General features: G+C 50.0%; 1 protein-coding gene across 1 annotated transcript; it reads left to right on the top strand.

Annotated features, from left to right (window-relative positions):
* The first annotated feature begins 116 nt into the window (after window positions 1–116).
* On the top strand, window positions 117–24,022 carry LBP (lipopolysaccharide binding protein). Its single transcript, XM_080924692.1, has 15 exons — window positions 117–262; window positions 2,478–2,592; window positions 3,349–3,477; window positions 6,658–6,813; window positions 7,305–7,368; window positions 11,214–11,277; window positions 12,012–12,103; window positions 12,577–12,753; window positions 14,314–14,373; window positions 16,732–16,899; window positions 18,126–18,193; window positions 18,616–18,658; window positions 19,829–19,892; window positions 20,601–20,677; window positions 23,636–24,022. Exons 1-15 carry the CDS (start codon window positions 139–141, stop codon window positions 23,678–23,680), a joined length of 1,446 nt encoding a protein of 481 aa, XP_080780818.1. The 5' UTR covers window positions 117–138; the 3' UTR covers window positions 23,681–24,022.
* The last annotated feature ends 1,134 nt before the right edge of the window (window positions 24,023–25,156 follow it).

The following is a 25,156-nucleotide window of genomic DNA, read 5'->3' as shown; positions in this document are numbered from 1 at the left end:
AGCTGGTTCCAGTCTGTGGGCCTCTCTTTCCAGGAGCCCGCCCTCCATCAAGAACCGCCCCCTAGCCCTGGGCCTTGGCTAGGACACCAGAGCCAGCTCACATTGTCACAGTCCTCACTCACCCATAGAGCATCCAGGATGAAGGCTGGGACTGGGCCTCTGCTCCCTACATTGCTGGGGCTGCTGCTCCTGTCTATACCAGGGGCTCGGGCTACGAACCCCGCCCTGGTGGCCAGGATCACGGACAAGGGCCTGGAGTACGGTAAGGAGCTGTAATGTAGGCTGGCCTAGGAGGCGGGACAGCAGGCACAGCCTGGGTGTGGAGGGCTTGTCCCTCTGGTAAGGGAGGATATGTGGATACGTGCCCATAGCTGACCTCGGCACATAGCTTGTCTTTTCGGGACTGAGAGGAAGGTTTAGGGTCCAGCGCTGAAGGAGGAGGTAACAGGGAAAAGCAGTTAGCAGTGGGCAGAGAGGCTGGGAAGAGAAGGCAGTCAGCCGAGGGCCCTACCAAGTGACTGGGACGGTCCTCTGGAAGAGTCTTGGTGGAATTTGAAAACATGACTTAAAGCCACAAATCATACCTAGAGACAGAGACTGGGAGGGACCAAGCGAGGCTGGGGGTGGGGAAGGGATGTGCGGCCTCCCGGCATCTGAGTGGCAGTCACGTGACTTACCAAACAGTAAAACTGTATTGATCAATACCTGCAAGGTGCCATTAGATGCATGTTACTCTCAGCTTGCTTTCTTTGTTTGTTTGTTTTTTCCTTTTTAAAATTTCATTGCCACACTGGGGATTGAACCCGGGGCCTTGCACGCGTGGGGCGGGCACCCCACCACAGAGCTATGGCCGCAGCTGCACCTTCTCTTTCTTGCTTTTGAACTTTGGACAGCAACTCACTAAGTTACCCAGGGTAGCTTTGATCTCACTCTGTAGGTCGGGCAGGCCTGGAACTTAGGATTCTCCTGCCTCAGCCTCCTAAGTAGCCTGGGTTACATCTCTGAACCACTAGGCTTGATCCAACTTTACAGGCTGAGAAAAGGTATTTGACAAGATATGAGAGTGACACCGAATTATCGTGTCCGAAGGGCGATGGAGCTGGAATGCTTGTACAGGTCAAACGCATCCCAGCTCCATCGCTGTCTAACGGAGGTCATAACACTCCTTCAGTTGACTAGGGATGATGGGATCTAAAACAGGCTATGAACAGAAGGGAAAATCAGGGAGGGCTTCCGGGGGGAGGTAAAGTCGAACCCTCAGTAAGAATTATCCACAGACAAAGGGCGGCAGTCCTTCGGAGGAATCCTGCCATACACATCCTAAAGAAGAGGTCTCATTGGAAAGGGTGAAAATGAATGTCACTAATGCCCGGCTTGGGGCAGAACAGAGTGAGACCACTAACTGCATTGGTTTGGGAACCTCCCTTTTCCCCGGGCACATGTGCCAAGTGTGTACACCCAGTGCTCTGAAGTTGGGTGTTTGGTTCTTTCCACACTTTTAATAACATTAACCCTCCTCTGTGGTTCTGGGTACCTGTTGTAGGCCAGTCATGAGCTGTAAGAGCCTGTTCTGTTCTAAGTTGCTGCTGGTTTGACAGGCTGGGCTCTTTGCTCCATTATGCCCATGAGGAAGGGGTTATTGTTTCGTGATGGATAGAGGAAGTGATACCTGGTGTCTTACTCGGGTTTCTATTGCTGCACAAACATTTGGTCCAGGAAGCAAGTTAGGGAGGAAAGGGTTTATTCAGCTCACACTTCCACATTGCTGTTTATCACCAAAGGAAGTCAGGACTGGAACTCAAGCAGGTCAGGAAGCAGGAGCTGATGCAGAGGCCATGGAGGGATGTCACTTACTGACTTGCTTCCCCTGGCTTGCTCAGCCTGCTTTCTTATAGAACCCAGGTCTACCAGCCCAGGGATGGCTCCACCCACAATGGGCTGGGTCCTCTCCCCTTGATCACTAGTTGAGAAAATGCCTTACAGCTGGATCTCATGGAGGCATTTCCTCAACTGAGGCTCCTTTCTCTATGATAACTCCAGCCTGTGTCAAGTTGACACAAAACCAGCCAGTACACCTGGAGACTTGTTTAAAACCACTTGGTTAGAAAAATGTCACAGCCAGAATTCTAGCCCTGAAACCCTCCCAGTGTGTTTTCTACACAGACCCAGTACTAGGGAGGACAAAAAAGAGGGCCACACCCCAGGCACTCAGCGACCCAGACTTTTCTGGTCGTGTTGTTGGTAAAGGCCTCTTTGTTCTCGTCTGTAAAATGGGCCAATGCTCTGACAACAGCACGACACATACCTCCTGACTTCCATGCTGCCTGGCACTATCTGACGTGACAGGCTGTGCTGTGACTACCGGAAGTAAGGAAGCTAGCTTCTCTAGCCAGGGATGGTGGGAGCCACCGAAGAATTTAGAGCACAGGGCAGGAGGCGTGGTGGCCAGGCTGACCTCAGCTTTTCCTTGTCTGCAGCGGCCAAGGAAGGACTGTTGTCTCTGCAGAGAGAGCTGCGCAAGATCACACTGGCTGACTTCGGCGGGGACTTCAAGATCAAGCCTGTGGGCCGTGGGCACTACGAGCTTTATAGGTGACTGGAAAGGGGACAAAGCTCAGGACTAGGTCAGGCAGTGGGAGGTTCAGAGGGGCTTTCTTGGAGGGAGCTGGGTCCCTACACTGGACACACAGCGGTTGTTAATGCCTCCCAGGTGTGTGGCCTGAGTCTTTTTCTTCTAATAGAGTTGCTGCTGCTCTGTCCCTTCGAAGGTTAATTCAGAATCTAGCTACCTCGAGTGACCGAGAAGGGAAAGGCAGGCTTACAGCTTAAAATGAAGTGTCCTGAGCGCTCACATCACTTTCTGTGGTTGGTGCAGTCAGGGAAGGGAGGAGGGGCACCTACGCTGAGTCTTTAAGGCTGAGACCTATGCTTTCCCACGGGTAGCCCTGGTTCCTCCTAGTCTCTTCTGAGGGCTATTTCAGGCTTTCTTAAATCTGGTCCCTTTCCTAGACATGAGGAACACAGGGTTGTAGGGAGGGTCTGCCATCCTACACAGTGTATGCAGAGCCCACCCCAGGATACTGTCACAGGCCACCATGGATTACAGGGCCCAGTCCTGTGTACCTGCAAGCCACTGAACCCCATTCTCAGAGTATAGTCCCCCGATGCTTAGTACCAGCCTGCTGCAGGCCCCAGTGACCTGAGGAGGGTTGTCCGAGGCTTGCCAGGAAGAACTCTGGGAGTCAGGGAGCATGGGCCTGTACCAGTCAGGGCTGTGACGAGGAAACGCGGTTCCTGAGGCAGCCATGCTGGGCACCTGTCTCATACCTCCCTCCCATCTCCCTGCAGCCTGAAGATCCAGAGCTGTGAGCTGCGTGGATCCTCCCTGAAGCCGCTCCCAGGCCAGGGCCTGAGTCTCTCCATCTCTGACTCCTCCATCAGCGTCCGAGGCCAGTGGAAGGCGCAGAAATCCTTCCTGTAAGTTAAGTTCCCTCCACTCTTGGGCCATGACTTTGGCCCTTGTTCCTTTTTCCTGGGTCATCAGAAAGACCACATAATGGACAGACAGGTGTAACCCAGGCCACAGTGCGCACCGGAGTCCAAGTTCTGAGTCTCTTTCTCTCTAGATTCCACATCTTCTAAGGCCTGCTTCCCTGAGGGTTCTGAATGAACATGAAACCGGGAACGAGACCACATAGCACGTTTCTGGTTTGTTTCCTACACACAGATATAGGGCCTGAGGCTAGGACCTCCCATGAGATGGAGCTGTCCTTGGGAGGCAGCCTTCTGTGCTCTCCCTCGGAGAGGCCCTGGATAGAGGCTGTAAGAGTAGGAAGAGTTTGAGTCCGTGGAGCAGGAGACACTTAGCAGCCTCACTCGCTCAGCCAGCTCGCCCTTCTTCCTCTGCCCTGTATCAAGAGCTATTGGGGTCATCAGCATCCCAGCCCCTAGATGAGGTATCCCCATGAAGAAACACCCATGGGTGACTTACGGTCTGGAGAGGTCAGAAGGTCAAGGAGGCCGCAGCCCTCTCTCCTCAGCTTGCACATGGCTTGTGCTTGACACAGTCCCCTGTGGGCTCTTGACAGTTCTAGTCTCTCCTTTCCTGCATCTTTACCTCCTATGACAGTGCCTCTGAACCTGTGGGTTGCAACTCGTTTGGGGGAGCGGAATGGCCCTTTCATAAGGGTCACCTAAGACCATAGGGACACACAGATATGTACATCACGATTCATAATAAAATAGCAAAAATATACTTATGAAGGAGCAACTAAAATAATTTTATGGCTGGGGATGTGTATAAAAGGGTCCCAGCATTAGGAAGGTTGAGAACCAGTGTCCTATGAGGACCTGTCCTACTTGCCTCGTCTCTCCAAAGGGGCTGTCTCCATGCGGAGTCACTACCAAGAGGTACAGAGGCAGGACTTTAACGTGCACTTGGGGACACAATTCAGCCCAGGACAGAAGAGCTGCCCAGTTTCAGCCGGGTGGTCTGGTCACGTCTACTGAGACCCGCAGTGTGCTGTGCGGTTTTCCAGCCACGTGTTTTTTGCAAAGCGCATGCGCGGTACGCACGGCGCCCCACCGGAAGTGTGAAATGGCCAGCTTTACAGAGTTGGTGTAAAAGTGGAGGAGGCACAAATCTTAATAGTTCTTACACGGCCACTGAGGTTTGCACGCTGGAATGGCAGTATCCATCCATTCCTACTCTTGTTTGTGCGGCTGGGGAGAGCTCAGCAGTTAGTTACGAGCACTGGCCGCTCTCGCAGAGGACCTGGGTTCAGTTCCTGGTTTCCTGTCGGGAGGCTCACGGCTCACTGTAACTCCAGCTCCAGGGGATCCGATGCCCTCTTCCGGCTTCCACAGGCACCCAAGCACACATGCACATAAATAAAAATAAACCTACAAAAGTTAGTTTTGCCTGTTTCTCTGCTGTTTCAGTGTGGTCAGTAGGTGTTTGTAAGTGCCATGTCGTAAGCACACGTGTGTGTGTGTGTGTGTGTGTGTGTGTGGCAACTGTGTGAACTCTCCCTTTTACCAGGGCACTGAACCGCACCCCTTCCTCCAGCCTTTGTCTCCAATCCGCCCTTAACCACCGTCCTCCGTGAGCGTATGAAATTCTGTTCTATTATCTTTCAAAATTGCTTTCTTATTTATTGTTTGGTTGGTTGATTAGTTCTGTTTTTTGACACAGGGTTTCTGCCTATCCTGGAACTCACTGTATAGACCAGGCTGGCCTCAAACTCAGAGATCCCCCTGCCTCTGCCTCCCAAGTGCTGAGACTGAAGGCGTGTGCCACCACCAACCAGAGCCTTTTTATTTATTTAGTTTTTCATGAAACTCTCAGAGGGTGACGCTGATCATTTGACACATGTACATTAGTGGCTTCCAATCACAGACACAGGGTTGTGGAGTCATGGCCTCACCCCAAAGAAAGTCATAACGACTCCCCACTTCCCACTCTGCCCCCCAAGCTCCAGCCTGCACAGCTCCTCCTGCCTGGACCCCTGCTATGAACTTGATCACCGCACACCGCACGCACGTCTGTTCCTGACACTTAGACTTCGAAGTTCATCCCATCACCGTGTGTCCTGGCATTTTAGTCCTCGAATAGAGTTTGACTCACAAGTAAACCGCATTTTGCCTTGTTACTGAAAAAAGCTGTCTGGAACATGAATGCATATTCAAGCTGTCTAGTTCCCTTTAGGTTGATTTTCTTTTGAACGACGGGGGAGAGGTGGTGAGCGTATGGTGAGTGAGTGGGAAGGTATTCATTATTGCAGGTGCCTGTGGTGGTCACACGCACCTCATCACGGTGGTCCTGGACCTACGGATGTTTGTCATCCTCTCAATGTGGCCGCTGGGAACTGGACTCGGATCCACTACCAGGGCAGTGCGCATGCGTAACTGCTGCAGTCTCTCCAGCCCCGCTCCTTGTCTTTCTTCGGGTTTTCTGTTGTTTTGTTTTGTTTTGCGGTTACCCATGATGCCTCAGTGAGCTACCCGACACGGGCATCAGAGAGAAAGAGTTGGGAATCTGGTGTCTGGGCCTGATCGTGTGTTCTGGAACTTGGATAGCTGTACCGAGTTGTTCCAGAAAGTTCTCCCAGGGTCCTCTGGGGGCCACTGTGCCTGCAGTGTCTGTTTACCTTCATCTTTAAAAGGCTTCTCAACCTTGTGGGTGGAAACCAGCAGTGTCATTTCCACAACGTTTCCTGTTAGAGCTGCTCGGGCTTGGGTTCCTTTTCCCTGCTCTCTCCCTTACTGGCTCCTTCACTGTGCGGACTAGAGAACCAGCCCGCGTGCCCGCTCATACGGTAAGGAGTCTTGCACTGTCTTAGAGAATGGTTCTTTTCACTGTGTATATTGTGAAATTTGTTCTCCAGTTTGCAGATTACCAAACACTTCCTTCCTGACTTTGAAAGGTCCAGGTCTTTCTAGAAGTACCTCTGCCAATCCCAACGCACTCTGCTTGCCCTCTTCTTTGTGATTAAAGCTGTTTTACGTATGTTTAGGTCTTTTTTAAACATTTGTGACTGTTTTGTAAACCATTGCTTGCACCTACTTGCTTTGAGTAAGAACCCAGATTCCTCTTTATCCCCCCAATGGCTTCAGATCCTAGCCACAATGAATAACTGGGCCTCTGACTTCCTCCAGGAAACCTAAAGGTTCCTTTGACCTGGATGTCAAAGGTATCACCATCTCAGTGGACCTCCTCCTGGGCATGGATCCTTCAGGACGGCCCACAGTCACCGCCTCTGGGTGCAGCAGCCGCATTTATGATTTGGAGGTGCATGTATCAGGAAGTGTGGAGTGAGTCACCTCTGGGTCCCCCTGGGTATGGTTCTTGGTGGGTTCTGGTAAGTGTCCAGAACTATGTAGCATGCTTAGTGCCCCACGGACATGAGACCATCCTTTGAGGACCCTGTTGGGACAGACTGGTGAAGAAACCTTGGGCAGGAGCCCTGAGCTGCTATTTCAACAAGTCAATAGACTAAGGGACCTTATCAGGGGAGGAAGCTTTGGGCGCTGGAGGGACTTGTGGCTTGGCCTCCCAGACTCCGATCCCCAACCCCCAAGTCCCCCGATCTTAGCAGATCTGGCAGAAGGCTGGAGCCAGCCATACTGACTGTGGCAGGTGGTTTTGTGAGCCACCTGATATGCTGAGAACCAAACCTGGGTCCATCCGCAGGAGCAGTGTGTGCTCTTAGCCGCTGAGCCATCTCTCCATCTGGCTTTCTCCGTCCCCACTGTCCCTATACCCAGTGGCACACAGCTGACTGTGTGCTGTGTCCCCTGCCCAGGTGGCTGGTGAAACTCTTCCACAACCAGATCAAGTCCAAGCTTCAGAAAATACTGGAGAATAAGGTAAGAAAGGCCAGCAGGGACCAGTGGGTTTCCCCACAGGCCTCTGCATCTGGGCATGCTATCAGGGCTCATAGACACGCATGGAGATCACAGCTCAGAGGGGAAAGACCATGTGCCTTGGCCATAGAGCCAGCCTATGGTAGAGCTGAACTCAAGGTTCTAGACTCCAGCTGCACCCAGTTAGGCAGAAAACAGCCAGGGGCCTGGCCAAGGTGAAATGGGGTGTAGAGAGATCCCCATCCCTTCCCTTCTGGTCTTGCCTAGCATGTCCGTACCGTCCTTCATCCTAAGTCCAAAAAGAAGTCATTGCCCCGGTGCCTTCAGGGACCTGGCAGGAACCTGGCTGGTGGGAACTGGGCAAAATCATGAGCCCCTGTCCTGACTGCAGAGGCAGTGAAACTGTGTCATATTTTCCTGTGTAAAAGCTAGTATGACATCTCCAGGTTTTATGTAGCGTTTATTGATTGTACGTAGACGAGTACTCTGTCTGCATGTATACCTGCATGCAGAAGAGGGCATCTGATCCCATCGCAGATGGCTGTGAGCCACCACGTGGTTGCAGGGAACTGAACTCAGGACCCTTGGAAGAGCAGCCAGTGCTCTAACCACTGAGCCATCACTCCAGCCTCCATCTCCACAGTTTATAAACTTTCACTGGAACAAAGACTTTTTTTTATTCCATGCAAATGTTCAATTTCTGTAAACACACTTTCACCCCAAAATCTCAGTTGTGAAATGCTGAGTGCCAGAGCTGTGTCTGTAACAATGACTGCAGAAAAGCAGAAAATGAAGAAGGAATGAGTACACATGGGCGCACACACACACACACACACGCACACGCACACGCACACGCACATGCACACGCACATGCACACACACAGATACACACAGACATGCCCATTTGGCTTTGCACGCCCTCTGGTGGTTGAAGCAGGAACATAAGAACACACTTCACACGTGTGGTCCCGCGGGCTAGGTGAACTTGCCAGCCTCAGACCCAGGCACCCATGACGTGTTCCCAAAATGACTGATATCCCTGCTGTTGCTCCTGCTAATGATTAGTGGTGATACAGTGACGTACATTGCGGTAATCATCACAAAACACGGTGCCCTAATTATCGTTTTGCTCAATTAATATGACGAATGCAGAATATTCTATTCTAATTTACAAATAACAGCTGTTGTTGTGTGATCTTGTGTTTTGACCAGGAACAAAGAGCTAAGTTTTTTATTTTTATTTTTTGCATGATCTTAGCCTATATTATTATTATTATTATTATTATTATTATTATTATTTTGATGTTTTGAGACAGATTCCTATTATATAGACCAGGTTGGCCTCAAGCTTGACATCATCCTGGGGTTATAAACATCAACACCAAACTGGGCTCGACCTCAGACTTTAAAAGCGAGGCCAGAGAGAGTCGGAGAAGTGTTTCGGGTTAGCAGTGCTTCCGGGTCAGAGCAGGGTGGGGGCCTTCCTAACAGTGGGGCCTGTGAAGAGCTGGGTGCTTTGGCAGAGCTGAAGATCTAACTTGGCCCCGGCTCTCTGAGTTCTCAGACATCTCCTTCCTGTAAGCTCTCATCTGCAGCTGAGCTGCTCCAGGACCTGTTCTTCCCTGCTTAGGGTAGAGCCACTTTCTGAGCCTTCAGGGCCAGGAAGGCATACTCTGGAAGACATGCTAACATGTAACAAGCGCTTGGCCTCCGGTCTTGTGAGCGAGCAGAACAGAGATGCGGAGGTCGCAGGGCTGGTGGGTAGTGGCGAGGATTTAAGTGCAGAGGGCTTCCTCCTCCCTGCAGCCCCCTTAGGCACCAGGCTTCCATGCCTCTCGAAGGCCCTGCTGGGCATCTGGGACCAAGGACACCATGTTTCTCCTCCACAACTATTTAGGTCTCTGAAAGAATAGGGTACCCAGGCTCAGGATTAGGGAGGTTTGGTGGGATATTGTCTTTCCAGAGAAGAGACAACCCCAGGTGGGGCTGACAGACTCTCTGAGCTCCCCAGCTGTGCCCCCAAATATACCAGGCTACCACCCCTTCCTTTTGCTCCATGGCACCTCATACATGATCTTCTCTCTCAGCTGCAGAAGAGAAGCTAAGCTATTACCCTTGGCTGCCCAGCCCTCATGGCCTCCCCACTGCCTAACCCCTGACTGAGAGCACTTCTGAACTGCTGGTTCTGAAGCCTGCATTAGACACGTCTGTCCTCTTCTGAGAAGCCACCTGCGACCACAGCTCTAGGGCAAAGGTTCCATGTCGCTCTCTTTCATTGCATGCATGGGTACACTGCAGTCGGTGGTAACCCACAAATCAGAAAGAGCTTTAGGGCTGGCACACACCTGCAATCCCAGCACCTGAACACTGAGGCAGGAAAATTTCAAGTTTGAGGCCAGCCTGGGGTATGTAGCGAGACTCGGTCAGAGGACAGCCGTGTAAAGATAGCCCAGTGGAGAAAGTACTTATTGTACAAGCCTGAAAACCTGAGTTTGGATGTCCAGCCCCATGTAAAAACCAGCGGCACGGTGTATCTGTAGCCAAATGCTATGGGGTTACAGACAGGCAGGTCCTGGGGGCTTGCTGGCCACCCAGTCTAGCTGAAGAGTGATCTCCAGGCTCAGAGAGAGACTGTGGTTCAAAAAAATAAGGTGGATCGAGATAGAAGAAGGTACCTAAAGTAGACCTCTGGCTTCATCTGCATGCCCAGGAGTGTGTACCTACAGGCACGTGCACACATGCGTAAGACATACAACGCCCACAAGAGGAAGCAAAAAAATGCTGTCTAAAGCAGAAAGCTCCTGTGCACACATAAACAAAGAAAATGTTGTGTATGCACGCAGATGTAAGCAGATGTAAGTTGACACAGCACGGAGCTTTCCACTGATGAGGGCTCCTAGCGGACACAGCACTTGGCCTCTCGGCCTGTGAAATCATCTTGTTGCAAACTCCACTTCTTCAATTGGCTGAGGATGAAGATGTTTGTAGATCAGTCCGTGCTGATGACCTGTGTTCTCGTTTATTTATTGACTTATCTTTTGTGGGAGGCGGACACATGTATCACGGTGTCTTATAGAGGCCGGAGGCTAATTTTCGGGGGTGATTCTGCCCTTCCACTCTGTGGGTCCTAGGTATCAGGGTATCAGGATTGGTCACAAGCCTCTTTACCCACTGAGCCACCCCACTGACCCCCTTCTTTATATGTAGGACCCTTTCCCTCCTCCTGGCTTCCCTGTTGTCTGGAGGGAGCCACATAGTTAGCACCTTGCCTTTCAGAGTATTTACTTTTGGGTTTATTTTTTGGGAAACATTTCTTCTCGGTCATATTTCATTGGCTTGTATAGTAAATAAGTCAAGTTATCGCAGCAGCCAGGACAGCAAACAGACTTGGAAACATATATTTCCTGCTCTTAAGAAGCTCACGGCTCCACTGGTGGCAACAAATTATAAGTGGTTCATATAGCATGACTACTGACTGGGTTTCCCAGGAATACTCAGGAGGCAGGGCTGCAGCAGCCGTCACGACCCAGTGGCAGCCAGCAGGGGGTGATAGCGGGACCCCTACTCCTACCACGTCCTCCCCCCTAAGAAGCCTGGAGTGGTGGTCATTCACAAACCACCGCCCACCAGCGCTTTGCTCTTTGCAGATGGCCAGCCTTGGACTCGCTCTGAACAGTCTCCTCGGACCCGTTGGAGTCCATGTTGGGACTGATACAATTTTCTCTTTAATCACCTGTGCTTCTGCTGTGCCTAGCATATGCTAAGCATTTACGGATATTTGCAGGAAGTTGTCACCAAGAGCTTCCAAAGGTGAAGACTCACAGCCTTTCCCTTCCTATTCCTGTCAGGTTCGTGAGATGATCCAGAAGTCTGTGACCTCTGACCTGCAGCCTTATCTCCAAACTCTGCCAGGTAGGGCACCATGTGCCCCTGGGGAGGCAGGGCATCACACAGCCCTGGGGGTCTCTATTTCTCTTCATTTTTCATAAGCTGATATTCGAACCCTGTCAAATATTCAGAGACGAAAGGGTAGAAAGTAGTGATTAGAAACCCTCCTTCCTCGATTTTCTACCATGAGGTACCCTTGACCTTGGTGGATGGTTTCAGATAATTTCTTTGCATGCCAAAGCGTAACAACACAGAAGCTCATGGCCTGTGCTCTCTGGTGCCTAAGTATGTGCGTGCGTGCCTGGTTGTGAATATTTACCTCCTGGTATGTACAATATAGGCATTTTTCTGATCTTTACATTTGAATGACTTGGTGAAACTTCTATGTCAGTGTATGGAGAGAGGCAGCCTGACTCAAACATGCCCTGGGCTGGACTGTCCTCTCCTCCACATGGTTGGGTGATGTTCCAGGTCCAGGTTGTGTGTATGTGTATGCTGTGTGTGTGAATATTTGTGTGTGTGTCCGTGTGTGGGGGTATACATGAATTCAGATACTTTAGAAGGCTGGAGGAGTCAGATCGTCCTGGAACAGCCTGACCTGGACGCTGAGAATTGAACTCTGGTCCTCTGACCATCGCTCCAGCCCCCAGGTGGAGGCTCTTAGAGAAGCAATTAGCGCTCACTCTCCCGCTACTTGCTCCGAGGGCCACAGCAGGCCCCACGTCTGCCCCTCACTCTGGTCCTGCTCTAACTCACAGTCACAGCGGACATCGACAGTGTGCTGGGCATTGACTACAGTTTGGTGGCGCCTCCTCGAGCGAAGGCCCAGATGCTGGATGTGATGTTTAAGGTGAGGGTGCAGGAGTGGAGTCAGCCGACGACACAGGCCAGTGCCCATTCTTGGGTCCCCTGCTCCCTAACTTCAAGCCTATCCTCATTTTTAGTGGATCTTGTGCACGGGGCCCAGAGTTAAGGAGTGGCGGGTAGTGTTCCAGCAGTGGGAGTCACTCAGAGTGACACTATATGGCACCCTCCCCGAGGCCACCTCCAGCACCGTGCCCACCGTGATGTGGGAGGGTATTGGAACTGGGGGTAGGGGGCAGGCTGGCCAACACATACCCCATTGTTTCCATAACTCGAGCACTCCCAGGGCCCTTATGCAGAAAGAGACACAAACTTGCCCAAGAGTCCATCACCAGAGGGGCAGTTTAGGATGGTGTTTCCAAGTCCATGCCCCTCGTCAACCAGGTAGGAAACCCCTGAGCTCAATGGCTAGCCATGGGGTAGACTGTAGACAATCCGACTACCCATTTCTCTCTCCAGGGTGAAATTTTTAATCGGAATCACCGCTCCCCAGACGCTACCCCTGCTCCGACCATGAGCCTGCCTGAGGACAGTAAACAGATGGTCTACTTTGCCATCTCTGATCACGCCTTCAACATAGCCAGCCGGGTTTACCACCAGGCTGGGTACCTGAACTTTTCCATCACCGATGACATGGTGAGAATCTGGGCTTCACCTTGCTCTCCAGGACAGCATAGCTCATCCTCCCTCCATTCTGTTGTGCGTCCACAGGAGAATAGTGGATTATAGCTAAGCAAATATCAGGACCAGAGAAATATATTAGCGTGATTTCTGTTTTCTTCTTGGGTCACCAGAAAACCCAAGGCCAACATTCTTTCTCCCAAATAACAATCAAAGATTTGTCTGACCTTCTAGTCTAGGCCTGGTCTAACTCATGTTTTTCTCTTGTCCTGAACTCCTGCATGTCTACTAAAAATAATTTTATGGGGGCTGGAGAGATGACTCAGTGGTTAAGAGCACTGGCTGCTCTTCCAGAGCTTCTGAGTTCAATTCCCAACAACCACATGGTGGCTCACAGCCGGCTATACATTAGTCCTGTGGGATCCAATCCTCTGGTATGCAGATGGACACACATACGAAACACCCATACATACATATATGTATAACATAGATATTAAACATTTAAAAATGAATGGATGAGGTAAAGTCACATAACAGGAAGGGAATAAAGGACAGTCAATGACAAGTATGAAGACACTAGATTTGTATTTTTGTCAAATCACAAATCTGTCTGGGCTCTTCCCTGAAGTCGGCGTGCAAAGGGTGCCTAGTTTAGTGATTTGGGACAGAAGGAAGGAACATGTCTTCCTCATACTTACCTTGAGGTACTGGTTGTCAGGAGAGCGGCTGTCATGGTACATCACATCTCATAATCCCCTCAGTTCTTTTAGGTTTCCCAGGGTTCAAAAGTTATTTTTTATAGCTCCTCTTAAAATTTGAGGTCATAAGTAATGTCAATGGTGGGGACACAGTGATGTGATGTCAATGGTGGGGACACAGTGATCACCCTGACAAAGATGGGTAACATTGTCCTGGAGGCGGTGGATTCTCCCCACTCCACCACAGGACTTTCATGTCTCCCACCTGCTTCACGGGCGCTCTGTGTGGTGGGTCCCCCGAAGGTTAGGACGAAAAGCCCAGCCCAATGTCCAACACAGGCAAGCTGGGGGTTTGTCTCAAATGGGAGAGCTCTGAAAGATGCCCATGGGTTCACAGTCTTACCCCCCATCCGCAAGAAATTTACACGCTCTGTAAGACAGAGGCCTCACGGTAGCCAAGGTAACTGGACCCAGAGGCAGAAGCTAGTGTTGCCCTTCCTCCACTGTCTTGGTTCATTCTGCTTGTCATCCTGACAGGATCTAGAACCATTAAGCAGATAAAGCCCCGGACATCTCTGTGTGGGATTCCCAGATATGGTTAATTGCGGCAGGAACCCAGCCACCTGTGGGTGGCACCATTCTGTAGGCTCAGGTCCTGGTCACTCCCTGCTTCCTGACTGGACACAGGGTGATCAGATGCCTCAAGCTCTCGCCATGACAGACTGGACTTTTGAACTGTGAGCTAAAGTGACCTTCCTTCAAGTTTCTTTTGTCAGGTGTTTGGTGACAGCAGTGAGAAGTGACTATGTGATTCATCTCCACAATCCTCAGATCTCTAGTGAAAACCTCCCTAAACATCCGTGTCTTCTTGCTGCAGCTACCACCTGACTCCAACATTCGGCTGAACACCAAGGCCTTCCGACCCTTCACTCCCCAGGTAAGCCCCTTCCTCTCTTCGTGGATACAACTTGAGCCTACCAGTTTGCTAAAGTTTCTCTCTAAATCCTGTGGGGACCCTCTCTGCTTGACCCAGACTCAGAGGCTGGTGAGGAGACTCCAGCCAAGGCCTGGGAACTGCAGACTTGCAGGCTCCCTTCGAAGTCTTTGCAGCATAGGCCTGAGCATCCCTAGTCAGTCTTCCTCAGGTTTCCCTAGTTTTGATATTAAGGAGCCCAAGGAATGCTGGGAAGGCACCCTAGTCAATATCACCTAACAACCAGAGAGGGTTTACCAGAAGCTAGGCATGCTCTGCTTTCTTTAAGGGACATTTGAGGTGCAGGGTTGGGAACCCAGGGTGCACATATGCTACAAAAGTTCTTGGCTCCTGAGTTACAGCCTAGCCCTCAGTTTTCGAATACAGGGTCTCCTATGTAGCCTGGGCTGGCCTTGAACTCACAGCTCCTTCTCTCTCCGAGTCCTGGGAGCTTAGGACTACAGATTGTACCACCATAGCCTGCCCTGCGTTGACATTTTTCTGAACGGAAACGGAATTCTCATAGCTCACAATTCCTAAGATAAAAAAGGTGACAGAGGAAAAGCCTCCCGGGCCCTGTTCACCCGACACCCACTCTGTATGGAATGGCTCCCCAGTTTCCCAACTGTGTCAGACCCCAGGATTGTGAGGCACCACGTGCATGTTGGGAATTGAACTTGAGTCCCCTGCAGGAACCAAATACGCTCTTAACCACTGAGTGGTCTCTGCAGCCCCCCCCCCCCAGACCTCCTGTTCTGTAATCTCTACAGGAAGCTGTGTGCATACATGCACACACACACACACACACACACACACACACACACACACACACGTTGGTTCTTTCGTACAGACATGCATGCTGTTCACTCCCTTCTTCCTGCCTGTGGAAAACCCTCCGTACTGTAAGATAAGTCAGTAGCTTCCTCCCCTCTGTGGTCACAGCAGGACAACCTGCCCTTATGCAGGTTTAGTCCCCAGAGAGGGACATGCCTGTCTGCAGCCTGTGGTGACACCAGCGTTAGTCCTGCCACCACCAGACCTTCGAGTGTGTTATTCAGGTGGTTCCCCAGGTCCCTTTCCTCTCTCTGCTCGTCTAACGCTGTGTGGAAGGCGGAAGTACTGTGCAGAGAGGAATTAAGATGGCGAGATGGCTCACAGAGAGCACTTGCTACTCTATACAGAAGACTGGGCTCAGTTCCCAGCACCCACGCGGTGGCTCACAATCTCCCACAACTCCATTTCTGGGGATCTGATGCCTTCTGACCTCTGTGTGCATCAGGCATGCATGTGGTGTGCACACATACATGAAAGCAAAACCACTTGTAGACATACAGTAGAATAAATACATTTAAAGACAAATTAAATTTTCGGAAAGGAATTGAATGTTCAAGGCCTGCCGGGCCAGGCCCTGTGCCTCCTCAGTGTCACCGAGTTGTCCCAGCTAGTTCTGAGGCATCCTTGGTCACATTTCTGTCATTCTCTGGCTCCCGACTGCCCTACCTTCTTGCCCTCACCCGGTAAAGGGACTGCCTGCTGCGGTCTCACAGACATGTAGCCCATCTCCTCCAGCTCCCAAACTCCCCTCAGTAACAGATGGCTCATGGATCATGGGAGTAAACTCTTCCATTGACTCTGCACCCCCAGTCTTGTCCTAAATTGAATAACATAGCCACCATAATTAAATAAAATACCAACCCCCTCCCTGCAGTATTGAGGGCTTGTTAGGTCTAGTTTCTGAGAACTAGCACAGATCCTATGGGTTCCCCTTCCTACTGGCTGGGGAAAGTGGGGGTGGGGTGTCTGCACAACACCGTGGAAAATACAACCAGCCCCAATGTCCCCTTTCTGTTTTCCTCTAGAGCAGCGGGTCTCCTTTTCGTTGTTGTTCTTGTTCAGATATTTATTTATTTAATGTATATGAATGCTAAATCTGAATGTACACCTATGTGCCTGAAAAAGATATCAGATCCCATTACGGATGGTCGTGAGCCACCATGTGGTGGTTGCTGGGAACTGAACTCATGACCTCTGAAAGAACAATCATTACCCATTACTGCTGCCCCATCTCCCTAGCCCCAGGATCTCCTTAACGCTTCAACTCTACAGTGTAGTTCCTCATGTTGTAGTGACCCCCAAACATAAAATTATTTTTGCCACTACTTCATAACTGTAAGTTTGCTGCTGTTATGAATTGTTGGAGAAATATTTTTGGAGATAGAGGTCTGGCAAGGAGGTCGCAACCCACAGGCTAAGAAGCACTGGTTAGAGTCTATTACCTGTTTCCTTTCTCTAACATAATCAGTCTCCACATTCTACCCCCAGATAACCAAAAAGTACCCCAACATGAACTTGGAGCTCCTTGGAACAGTGGTCTCTGCCCCGCTTCTGAATGTCAGTCCTGGGAATCTGTCCTTGACCCCACAGATGGAGATTGAAGGCTTTGTGATCCTGCCCAGCTCCACCCGGGAACCTGTCTTCCGACTTGGCGTGGTAAGGCTCAGAGCCTTTGCAAATGCTGTTTCTCTTCATTAGGGCTCTTCTTTTCACCCTCCACAGCTCTCAAGTGGTAAATTACAACTCCAGAGAAGACTTTCTGGACTCCTCTTACTGCCACCCATCTGCCTTACTATTTACATTTTTAAAAATGATTTATTTATTAATTATATATAAGTACACTGCAGCTGTCTTCAGACACACCAGAAGAGGGCATCAGATCCCATGACAGATGGTTGTGAGCCACCATGTGGTTGCTGCGATTTGAACTCAGGACCTCTGGAAGAGCAGTCAGTGCTCTAACCACTGAGCCATCCCTCCAGCCCCACCATTTGCATTTTTAAGTTTGTGGCACTCTGTTAATTCTCTTTGGAGGTGTTTGTTGCCCAAATTTGAAGATTTGTTTATTTAATGTGTGTGTCTTCCTCTAAGTCTGGGCTGTGGTGGGAGGGAGAGTCTTTCCTGTTGCCTCTACAATGTAACGGATCCTTGAAGACTACATCTCCCAAGCTCCCTTGCATTCTGACGTCCAGCTTTATCAGCCACTGGCAACATCGTCAGGATACTGGCTGGATTCCCGCTTTCACTAAGTCCTGAGTAACCTACTACACTTTTTGGGGGGTTGGGAGGGGTTGCAAAGAAATGATTATGTGGCTTTCTTAAGGTCCCGTCACCCACATAATCATTCCCCTGAACAAAATTCCTTATAAATTAAATACTACGTGTTTTCCTTTCTTAATGGCCCCTGGCTGATGGGCACAGATTTCAGAGGCTCTGTACACTGGGTGAAGAATTTGCTGTCTTGTTTTAGGCTTCAAACTCAACAAGGACAAACTTCTGAAGGGCAGCTCCTCAAAGAGGGTGTATCAGCCTTTCAGAGTGTTACCAATGACATCAAATCATCTTTAAATAAAATGGGATTCATTATCATCATTACTAGAGCTGAGTTGGGTCCTGGGGTAGCCTGGGATAGCCAGCCACGGCCTCTGAGAGCTGAATATGGTTGCAAACACCAGATAAGCCGTTCCAAGCTCATCTGCTGTGAGTCTCGGCCATTCCTAGACCCGATCACGTCTGAGTTCAGTCACGCACTGATCAAGGCATTGAACGCTGTGGGATGCTGCAGTCCCGTGGGCAAACTTCCGAGGCTGTTGGGCCCCGCCCTTTTCCCCAGCATCAGAACCACCATCCTCCAAGCCTGTTTCTTTCCCTGCCTCTTCCAGGTTGCTAATGTATTTGCCTCATTAACTTTCAACAACAGCAAGGTCACCGGAATGCTGCATCCAGATAAGTAAGTATCCTCAGTGGGGAAGGGCTTCCCAGTGGGGGGCGGGGGGGCACTGTGCGTGGGCTCCCAGCCAGGTTCCATCTGGACTCTGACTGGGGCGTGGCTGGGATGTGACACCCTTTTCAACCTCAAGGGCTTGCCATTGGGGAAGGAAATATAAATAGTACAACTCAGGTTGGCTTAGTTCCTTTTACTGTCCTGCCCCCTAAGTGGCTAACAGTGCTTTTCCTTAGTCGATGAGTTTCAGATCTCAGGTGTATTGGGTTAACAAAAAGCTTTGACACGTCCCCAGCCCCGACTGTGTTCCCAGCACGGCTGTATCTCTGCTTCTCCTGCCTCTCTGGAACCAGCGCTTCCCCCTCTCTGGTGACCCCACTTAGGCCCCCTCTGCTGAGATGCTCACCTGTGAGTCTGCTTTATTACAGGGCACAAGTGAGACTGATCGAGTCCAAAGTCGGCATGTTCAATGTGAGTTACTGTCCTTGGTTAGGACATGATTAAGATGCCAGTTAATTGATGCTGATTCTGAAGCAGTTGCCATAGCGCCCGGAATAGGAAGAGAAGAGCAGATCTGCCCAGGCCCTTGTAGAACCTCTCAGGAATGCAGGATGGTCGAGGGGTAATTATGTCCCAATATAAGATTGGTTATTCAGCAGAATCATTTTAACTGCAATGAAAAGAAGTCCCCCTCAGATTGTCTTGAGCAAGGTGAGGCTCACAGGGTCCCCTAACTATAAACAAAAGGTGAGGCTTAAGAGTTGACTCAGTTGGCAAAGTGCTTACCAGGTATGAGGACCTGAGTTCAAATCCCCAACACACAAGTAAAAAGCCAAACATGGTAATCCTAGTGCTAGGGAGGATCAGGTGGACCTCTGGAGCCCTCAGGCCCAGCCTAATCGGTGAGCCCTGGGTACCAGTGAGAGGCCCTGCCTCAGAAAATAAGGTGGATGGCTCCTGAGACATGACATCTGAGGTTGACTTCTGTCCTTCATAATGCAAACACACACACAGGAACACATTGGCACACATACATGTTTGCACACACATACACACATGAACACATGCATGCATGCAGGCATATACATACCACATACACATGTGCACACACATGTACGTGTACACCCACACACATGCATTTATCCATACAAACATGCACGCCCACCTGCATGCACACACATGCAGGACAATTACCGCCACATAAAACTAAGGGTGGGCACTTCAGGTAGAGCTGGATCCAGGTTCTCAGGTCTGCCTGTCAACAGCCTGCCAGGTCTAATTCAGTCCATGATGGGTTTATTAATAGACCACTGGTAGAAAATCCCAGAGTCTCCTCTAGTTTAATTTTTCTGGGGGGGGGGGGGCGGAGTTCCTAGCTAGCCCTCATTAGATTAAGGTTAGTAGCTGGTTTGGTTTGGTTTGTGACCAGGTCTCACTCTGTATCCCTGGCTGTCCTGGAACTCACTCTGTAGACCAGGCTGGCCTTGAACTCACAGAGATCTACCTGCCTCTACCTCCCGAGTGCTGGGATTAGAAAAGTAAAGATTTGTTGTCAACTCCCTTACCTCATGGGCTGAGGTAAACTGCTTATTGGGACACAAAATGGCTGCGTGGTCACCTGGCCCCCCTCTCTCTCCCCAGGTGAACCTGTTCCAGGCATTTCTCAACTACTACCTTCTCAACAGCCTCTACCCTGATGCCAACGGTAAGAATGGCTCTAGACCCTTCCAGGTCTGCAGTTGACCCCACTCCTGGGCAGAAAGTGTTTGCACCAGAGATGGAAACCAGAGTCTCCTGAGAAGTAAACCTGAGCTGTCACTTCTCAGAGCGCTGATGGTCTCTGTGGGATGGAACAGTGACAGCAGCCTCGTCTTCCAGGGCTCCACAGGGATTCGGGATTTCGACAAGTCTTTGATGCACAGTAAACTCCTTATGGAGAAAGAGAGACTTTCGGAAGCGCTCAGCAGGATTAGGTCATAGGTCATAGTAAGACAAGGCGACCAACTTGAATATACATTTTCCAGTTAACTGCCCAACTCCACAGTAAAATAAAATGTAAGGCCCAAGCCCGGTTTTGTGACCTGTGACCGGCTGGTCCTCATTACAGTCTTACGCTGCCTCATACCATAATAGTGGTCCTCCATCAGACCACGTGAAGGCTTAGGTGCCTTCTCGGCCACTTAGGGTTCAAATCTGCCATTTCCTGGCTTTGGAAAGTAGGACATGTTCCTTGGCCACTCTGTGCCACTGTTTCCATACCTGTAAAATGGGAAGAGCGGTAACGTGTACCTCACAGTCAGGTAATCACTGAGTGGGGACACACCCCATCGAGCACTTGTAGAGCGCTGAGCCTCTGGTAAAAATCGATTGTTGTCAGTCGCCAATACATCTCGTTGATGTTGTCAACCCACAGATGAGCTGGCCAAGGGCTTTCCCCTCCCTCTGCCAAGGCGCATTCAGCTCCACGACCTCGACTTCCAGATTCACAAGGTCAGTGGGTGCCGTGGGGCTCTGGAGGTGGGAGGGGTGAGAGCTGGGCAGCGTGTCAGGTCTGGAAGCCACTACTCAAGAGGATGGTCCCTGGGTACCTGGGCTCACATGCACACGCACAGATACACACACACAAACACACAAGCTGCAGCTCCCTGGCAGCCTCATAAACGTCCCTTGGACCATCTAAATTCTCTCCCCTTGACAAAGGACACAGAATCGTGAAGTCTTGGGCTTCACTTTTTTGATGTCCTTGAGTTTCCATTAACTGAAGGGATGGGAACTGGGCCAAGTTCAATCTTCCGCAGGGTCCCCCACAGTCTTTCATGGTCAAATGGCCACAGTTGATCTCAAAATTCTAATAAACATGGTAATGTATGATAATTCTTATAGCCACTTCCTAGGTGCCAGACATAATAAATACATTAATTACATATGCAAACACACAGATGTTGTCAGGAGGTATTTGATACAGCCTGGGGCTTTAAAAGGCTCATTTTGAAAATCGCAACCTTGCCAATGGGTCGTGTTCCGAAGGCCATTGGTAAGTTCTAAAGACTCTGGTTTCGTTTATCGGTTTAATTTTATGCTGTGCTATCTTTCTCACTCAGCACTGCCTCTCGATTCTTACGTGGAAGAGCTGCACCCCAAAGGCAGCTTAGTGCACCCCACCCTGTACACCCCCTTTAAGTCTGAAGGCTGCCATTACCACACAAGAACAGCTAGGCTCTGGACTTGTCTCCAGGGCTCTGGAGTTAGGGTTGGTTTGCTCAAAGGCTGGGCATGTCTAATCCTTCCCGTGCCTAGTAAACACTCGCTTCCGGTATCCCAGAGTTAACATCCGTAAACTCTGTATTTCATCTCTGCCACCCCACCAGAGCCACTCACCCGAATTCTTACGTGGCTGGTCCGTCCTGCACCCCTCTCATGGCAACTCAGCTTCGTCCTTTCCTCTCTCCCAAGCCCGGGAATCCTACAAGTCGCATCTCTGTCTGTCCTGCCCAGCCATTGGCTGCTGGTGTATTTATTTACTAATCGAAGCCAACTGGGAGCAGGGTCCCTCAGTGTCTTACATGCAGACACTTGTGTAAGGTGTGTGTGTGTGTGTGTGTGTGTGTGAGAGAGAGAGAGAGAGAGAGAGAGAGAGAGAGAGAGAGAGAGAGAGAGAGAGATACCCATGGTCAGGGTGAAGACATTCTCACCCAGGCCTAATGACTTGAGTTGGTTCTCCAGATCCCACGTGGTAGGAGACAGCTGAATCCCCTCAGGACAACTGAGGAGACAGTTGTCCTCAGATCCTCAGGAATGCACCAACAGGTGTGTGTATCTCACACACATAATACATTCATATGTATGTACATACATTCATACATACATACATACATACACACATGTAAATTCTTATAATTTAAACAGCTAGATAAACACTCCAAAGACAGTGGAGTGGGTTTTTGAAAAGTGTCCAGCTACTACTTTGTGGACTTGAACATTTTCATAAATATGAGGCAGGTGGCCTAATTCCTAATAGCCTTTCTCCCTCCCAAACCATGGCAGACCAGATCTCCTTTCTAGGGCATTTCTTTTCAAGATCCTCACAGAGCAGGGAGGCAAAACCACAGTGCAAATGACAATAGAATCATGTTGGGTCAGTATGTGATGTAGACCCTTTATTAGTGTGTATTTCTGGGAGGAGCCTTGAGGCCTCAGGTTCTAACAGAGAGCAACCTAACTGCAGAGGTTGACTGTCGAGACATGGGTCAGGAAGGGACTACAGTTTTCTTCAATGTCTTCATATCTGACAACTGTCTTCCTAGTATCAAGATTCATTTCTGTTCCTTTTATATAAATATTTTATATATGCATATATATGTATATGTGTATACATATATATAATACAGTATATTGATATAATATATATTAGTATATAGTAATATAGAAGTGTTGATATATTAATTTTTACATATATATTTTTATGTACATATGTGTGTATACATACATATATATATCATCATCATCATCATCCTCACTCCTTGGACTTGTTCCTTCTCGTATGTAGATAGTTGGGTTCGGTCCCATCTGACATGAGAACAGTGTTTAATTCCAGCAGGAGGTCTGCTTTTTTTGCTCTCCTGACTACCGTCGTGATGACCTGTTTCGTGGTCCATCTGCACCCGAGTCTTAGTTCCCTCTCTAAGCAGCATGTCCAAGGTGAGATAAAGGGCTGGCAGATGTAGGGACCCCACTGGTGATGCTGTGGCCTGTGGCCAACATCCATCTGCTTGATACTCAGAATGAGGCTAGGCAACTATTCACATAGCTGTCCCGTGGTCTTTCCTCTGTTCATGGAGTACAGCTCAAATCTCCTAGAGATTTTATGAAGGTCAGGGGCCGAGTATGGAAGCCTTTAGTTCAGTGTCTGCCAGTGGGAAGTGATTGTAAGGTTTACCACACAGGACTCTGCTCATTAGACTCTTGGCTGCCAGAGACAGTGGTGGATCTGTGAAACAGTCCAAGCCTGCCTGGAGTTCCACCCTCTAGAGTGGAAACTTAAGGCCAGCAAGAAAGTGAAGCTGGGAGTTCATAAATTCAGGTCCTCTGCCATGGAGACAAAACTTAGGTGCTACTAAAGACATGTCTGAGGGCCTGCCGGGAAGCTGCAGCTTGGGAAGTGACAGACAGAATGAGGAATGTACCCTGACCTGCTCTTGCTTCTACTAGACCTGTACTCCTCACAGCTGGCATCCTTGGAGTAAAGGATTCATATTCTCTGTCTGTCTGTCCATCTGTCATCTATCTTTCCCTCACCCCTCTCTCTCCATCCTCTGCTCACTTCTCTCTCCCTTAATAAGGTCTGGCTTCAAATTAGTGATCCTCCTGCCTCAGTCTCCTGGGAGGCTAGGACTGTAGGTGTGCCCCAGAATGTCCAGCTTAGAGGACTCTATTTTTTTTCTCCCCTAGGACTTCCTGTACTTGGGTGCCAATGTCCAGTACATGAGAGTCTGAGGACAAGAAGAAAGATGGGCGCCAGAAGCCACAGCTGGACCTGACGTTTGTAGTTCCAGATGTGCAGCACATCTCTGGAGAGTCTCAAAACGCAAAGTTGTTCCTGTTCCTGGCTCTGGTGGATCCTGTCCCCACAATCCTCTTCACCAGGTGCACCCTTGCCCTGGACTTGACTCTGTCCTCCAGGAAGAACCCCCTTTCCCCCCACTGACCTCTCCAGGAAAGGCCCCTCCCACCACCGACCTGTTATCACTTCAAGAGCAGGCACTGTGGTTTTGAATTCACCTTCTGACCTTCATATCTGATGGAGTGCTGGCACTTAGTAGGTTCTCAATAAATATTTATAGAATGATGTGACATCCCAGCTGAACCTCTTTATTACTCCACCATCTGGTCTTAGCCAGTATTAGAAGCTCTGCCGGAGCTGTGGCCTCCTTTTGTCTCCTGTTGGCCCCTGCCATGAGGTCCTCAACAAGGGAGTGGAGGACTTCACACACACACACACACACACACACACACCCCACCCATTTCCCCAGCACTTGGGGAAGTGAAGAACTCACTGTCCTGCCTAGGCCTTATTCCCACAGATACCTCTTCCTTGCTTCCTGCTTGCTGCAGACCCAGAGGGAAAGCGAACTTGCAGCCTCCCACAGCTGTCCCTAGGGAGGCCTGTGCAAGTGAGCGAGAGATGGGTCCAAGGAAGGTATTGGTTGGACCCAAATCAAACACTCATCGACTGTTGTTCTCGAGCCACATGCCTTCGAGGAGAGACCATGATTTCTAACCACCGAACAATAAGCCTTTGATCAGACTTAATAAAGAATCTTTTCTGTGTGATGTCGTTAGGCCCCTGGGCTGGGAGTCAGAAGGCTCCTTGGAGTTGTTTTTGGTTAATTGTGCTAATGAGCTGCCGGCTAGCAGATAACTCTTGGGGAATAGACCCATTTACTCCAAGTATGACAGAGATGGGCTCGGAGACTGGAGGATGAGCTGTCACAAGCTGGTGGCGGGGTGATGCATGGCTTCTCCTCCTCCCTACTCCTTGCCATCCCTGTGAAGAGTGGGAGGGGCTCAGGCTTCTTCCTGTGGTGACAGCAGCCGGATCCTAGGTCATCCCTGTGCAAGCGTAACCAGAATTCTGGAGTTCCTCTTTGCCCGCCACCCTTGAGCAGGTACAGCACTAACCCTCAAGTTGCACTTTATTCATTGGGCTGGAGACCCAAGAAGGCGGCAGGTCATACAGGACAGGAATCAAAGGCACCAGTGATCTGAGAGTCACCCCTCTGGTCAGGTGGTCAGCCGAGTCCCAGAGGTTCACGGTATCTAAGCCTCTCTCTTAGCTCCTCAACTTCTCCCTAATCACGTCTCGGGCTGAACCTTTTAACTTCACCCTCCCCGCTGGTCTAGCCCCAGGAATTCACTGCTGTTCAGCCTCAACTGTGGTCTCCAAGGCTGGACCTTAGCCACATTCCTTTT

The sequence above is a fragment of the Micromys minutus genome, assembly GCF_963924665.1.
Source record: "Micromys minutus genome assembly, chromosome: 11".
NCBI classification, from domain to species: Eukaryota; Metazoa; Chordata; class Mammalia; order Rodentia; family Muridae; genus Micromys; species Micromys minutus.
This window is presented reverse-complemented; position numbering and strand designations above follow the sequence as displayed.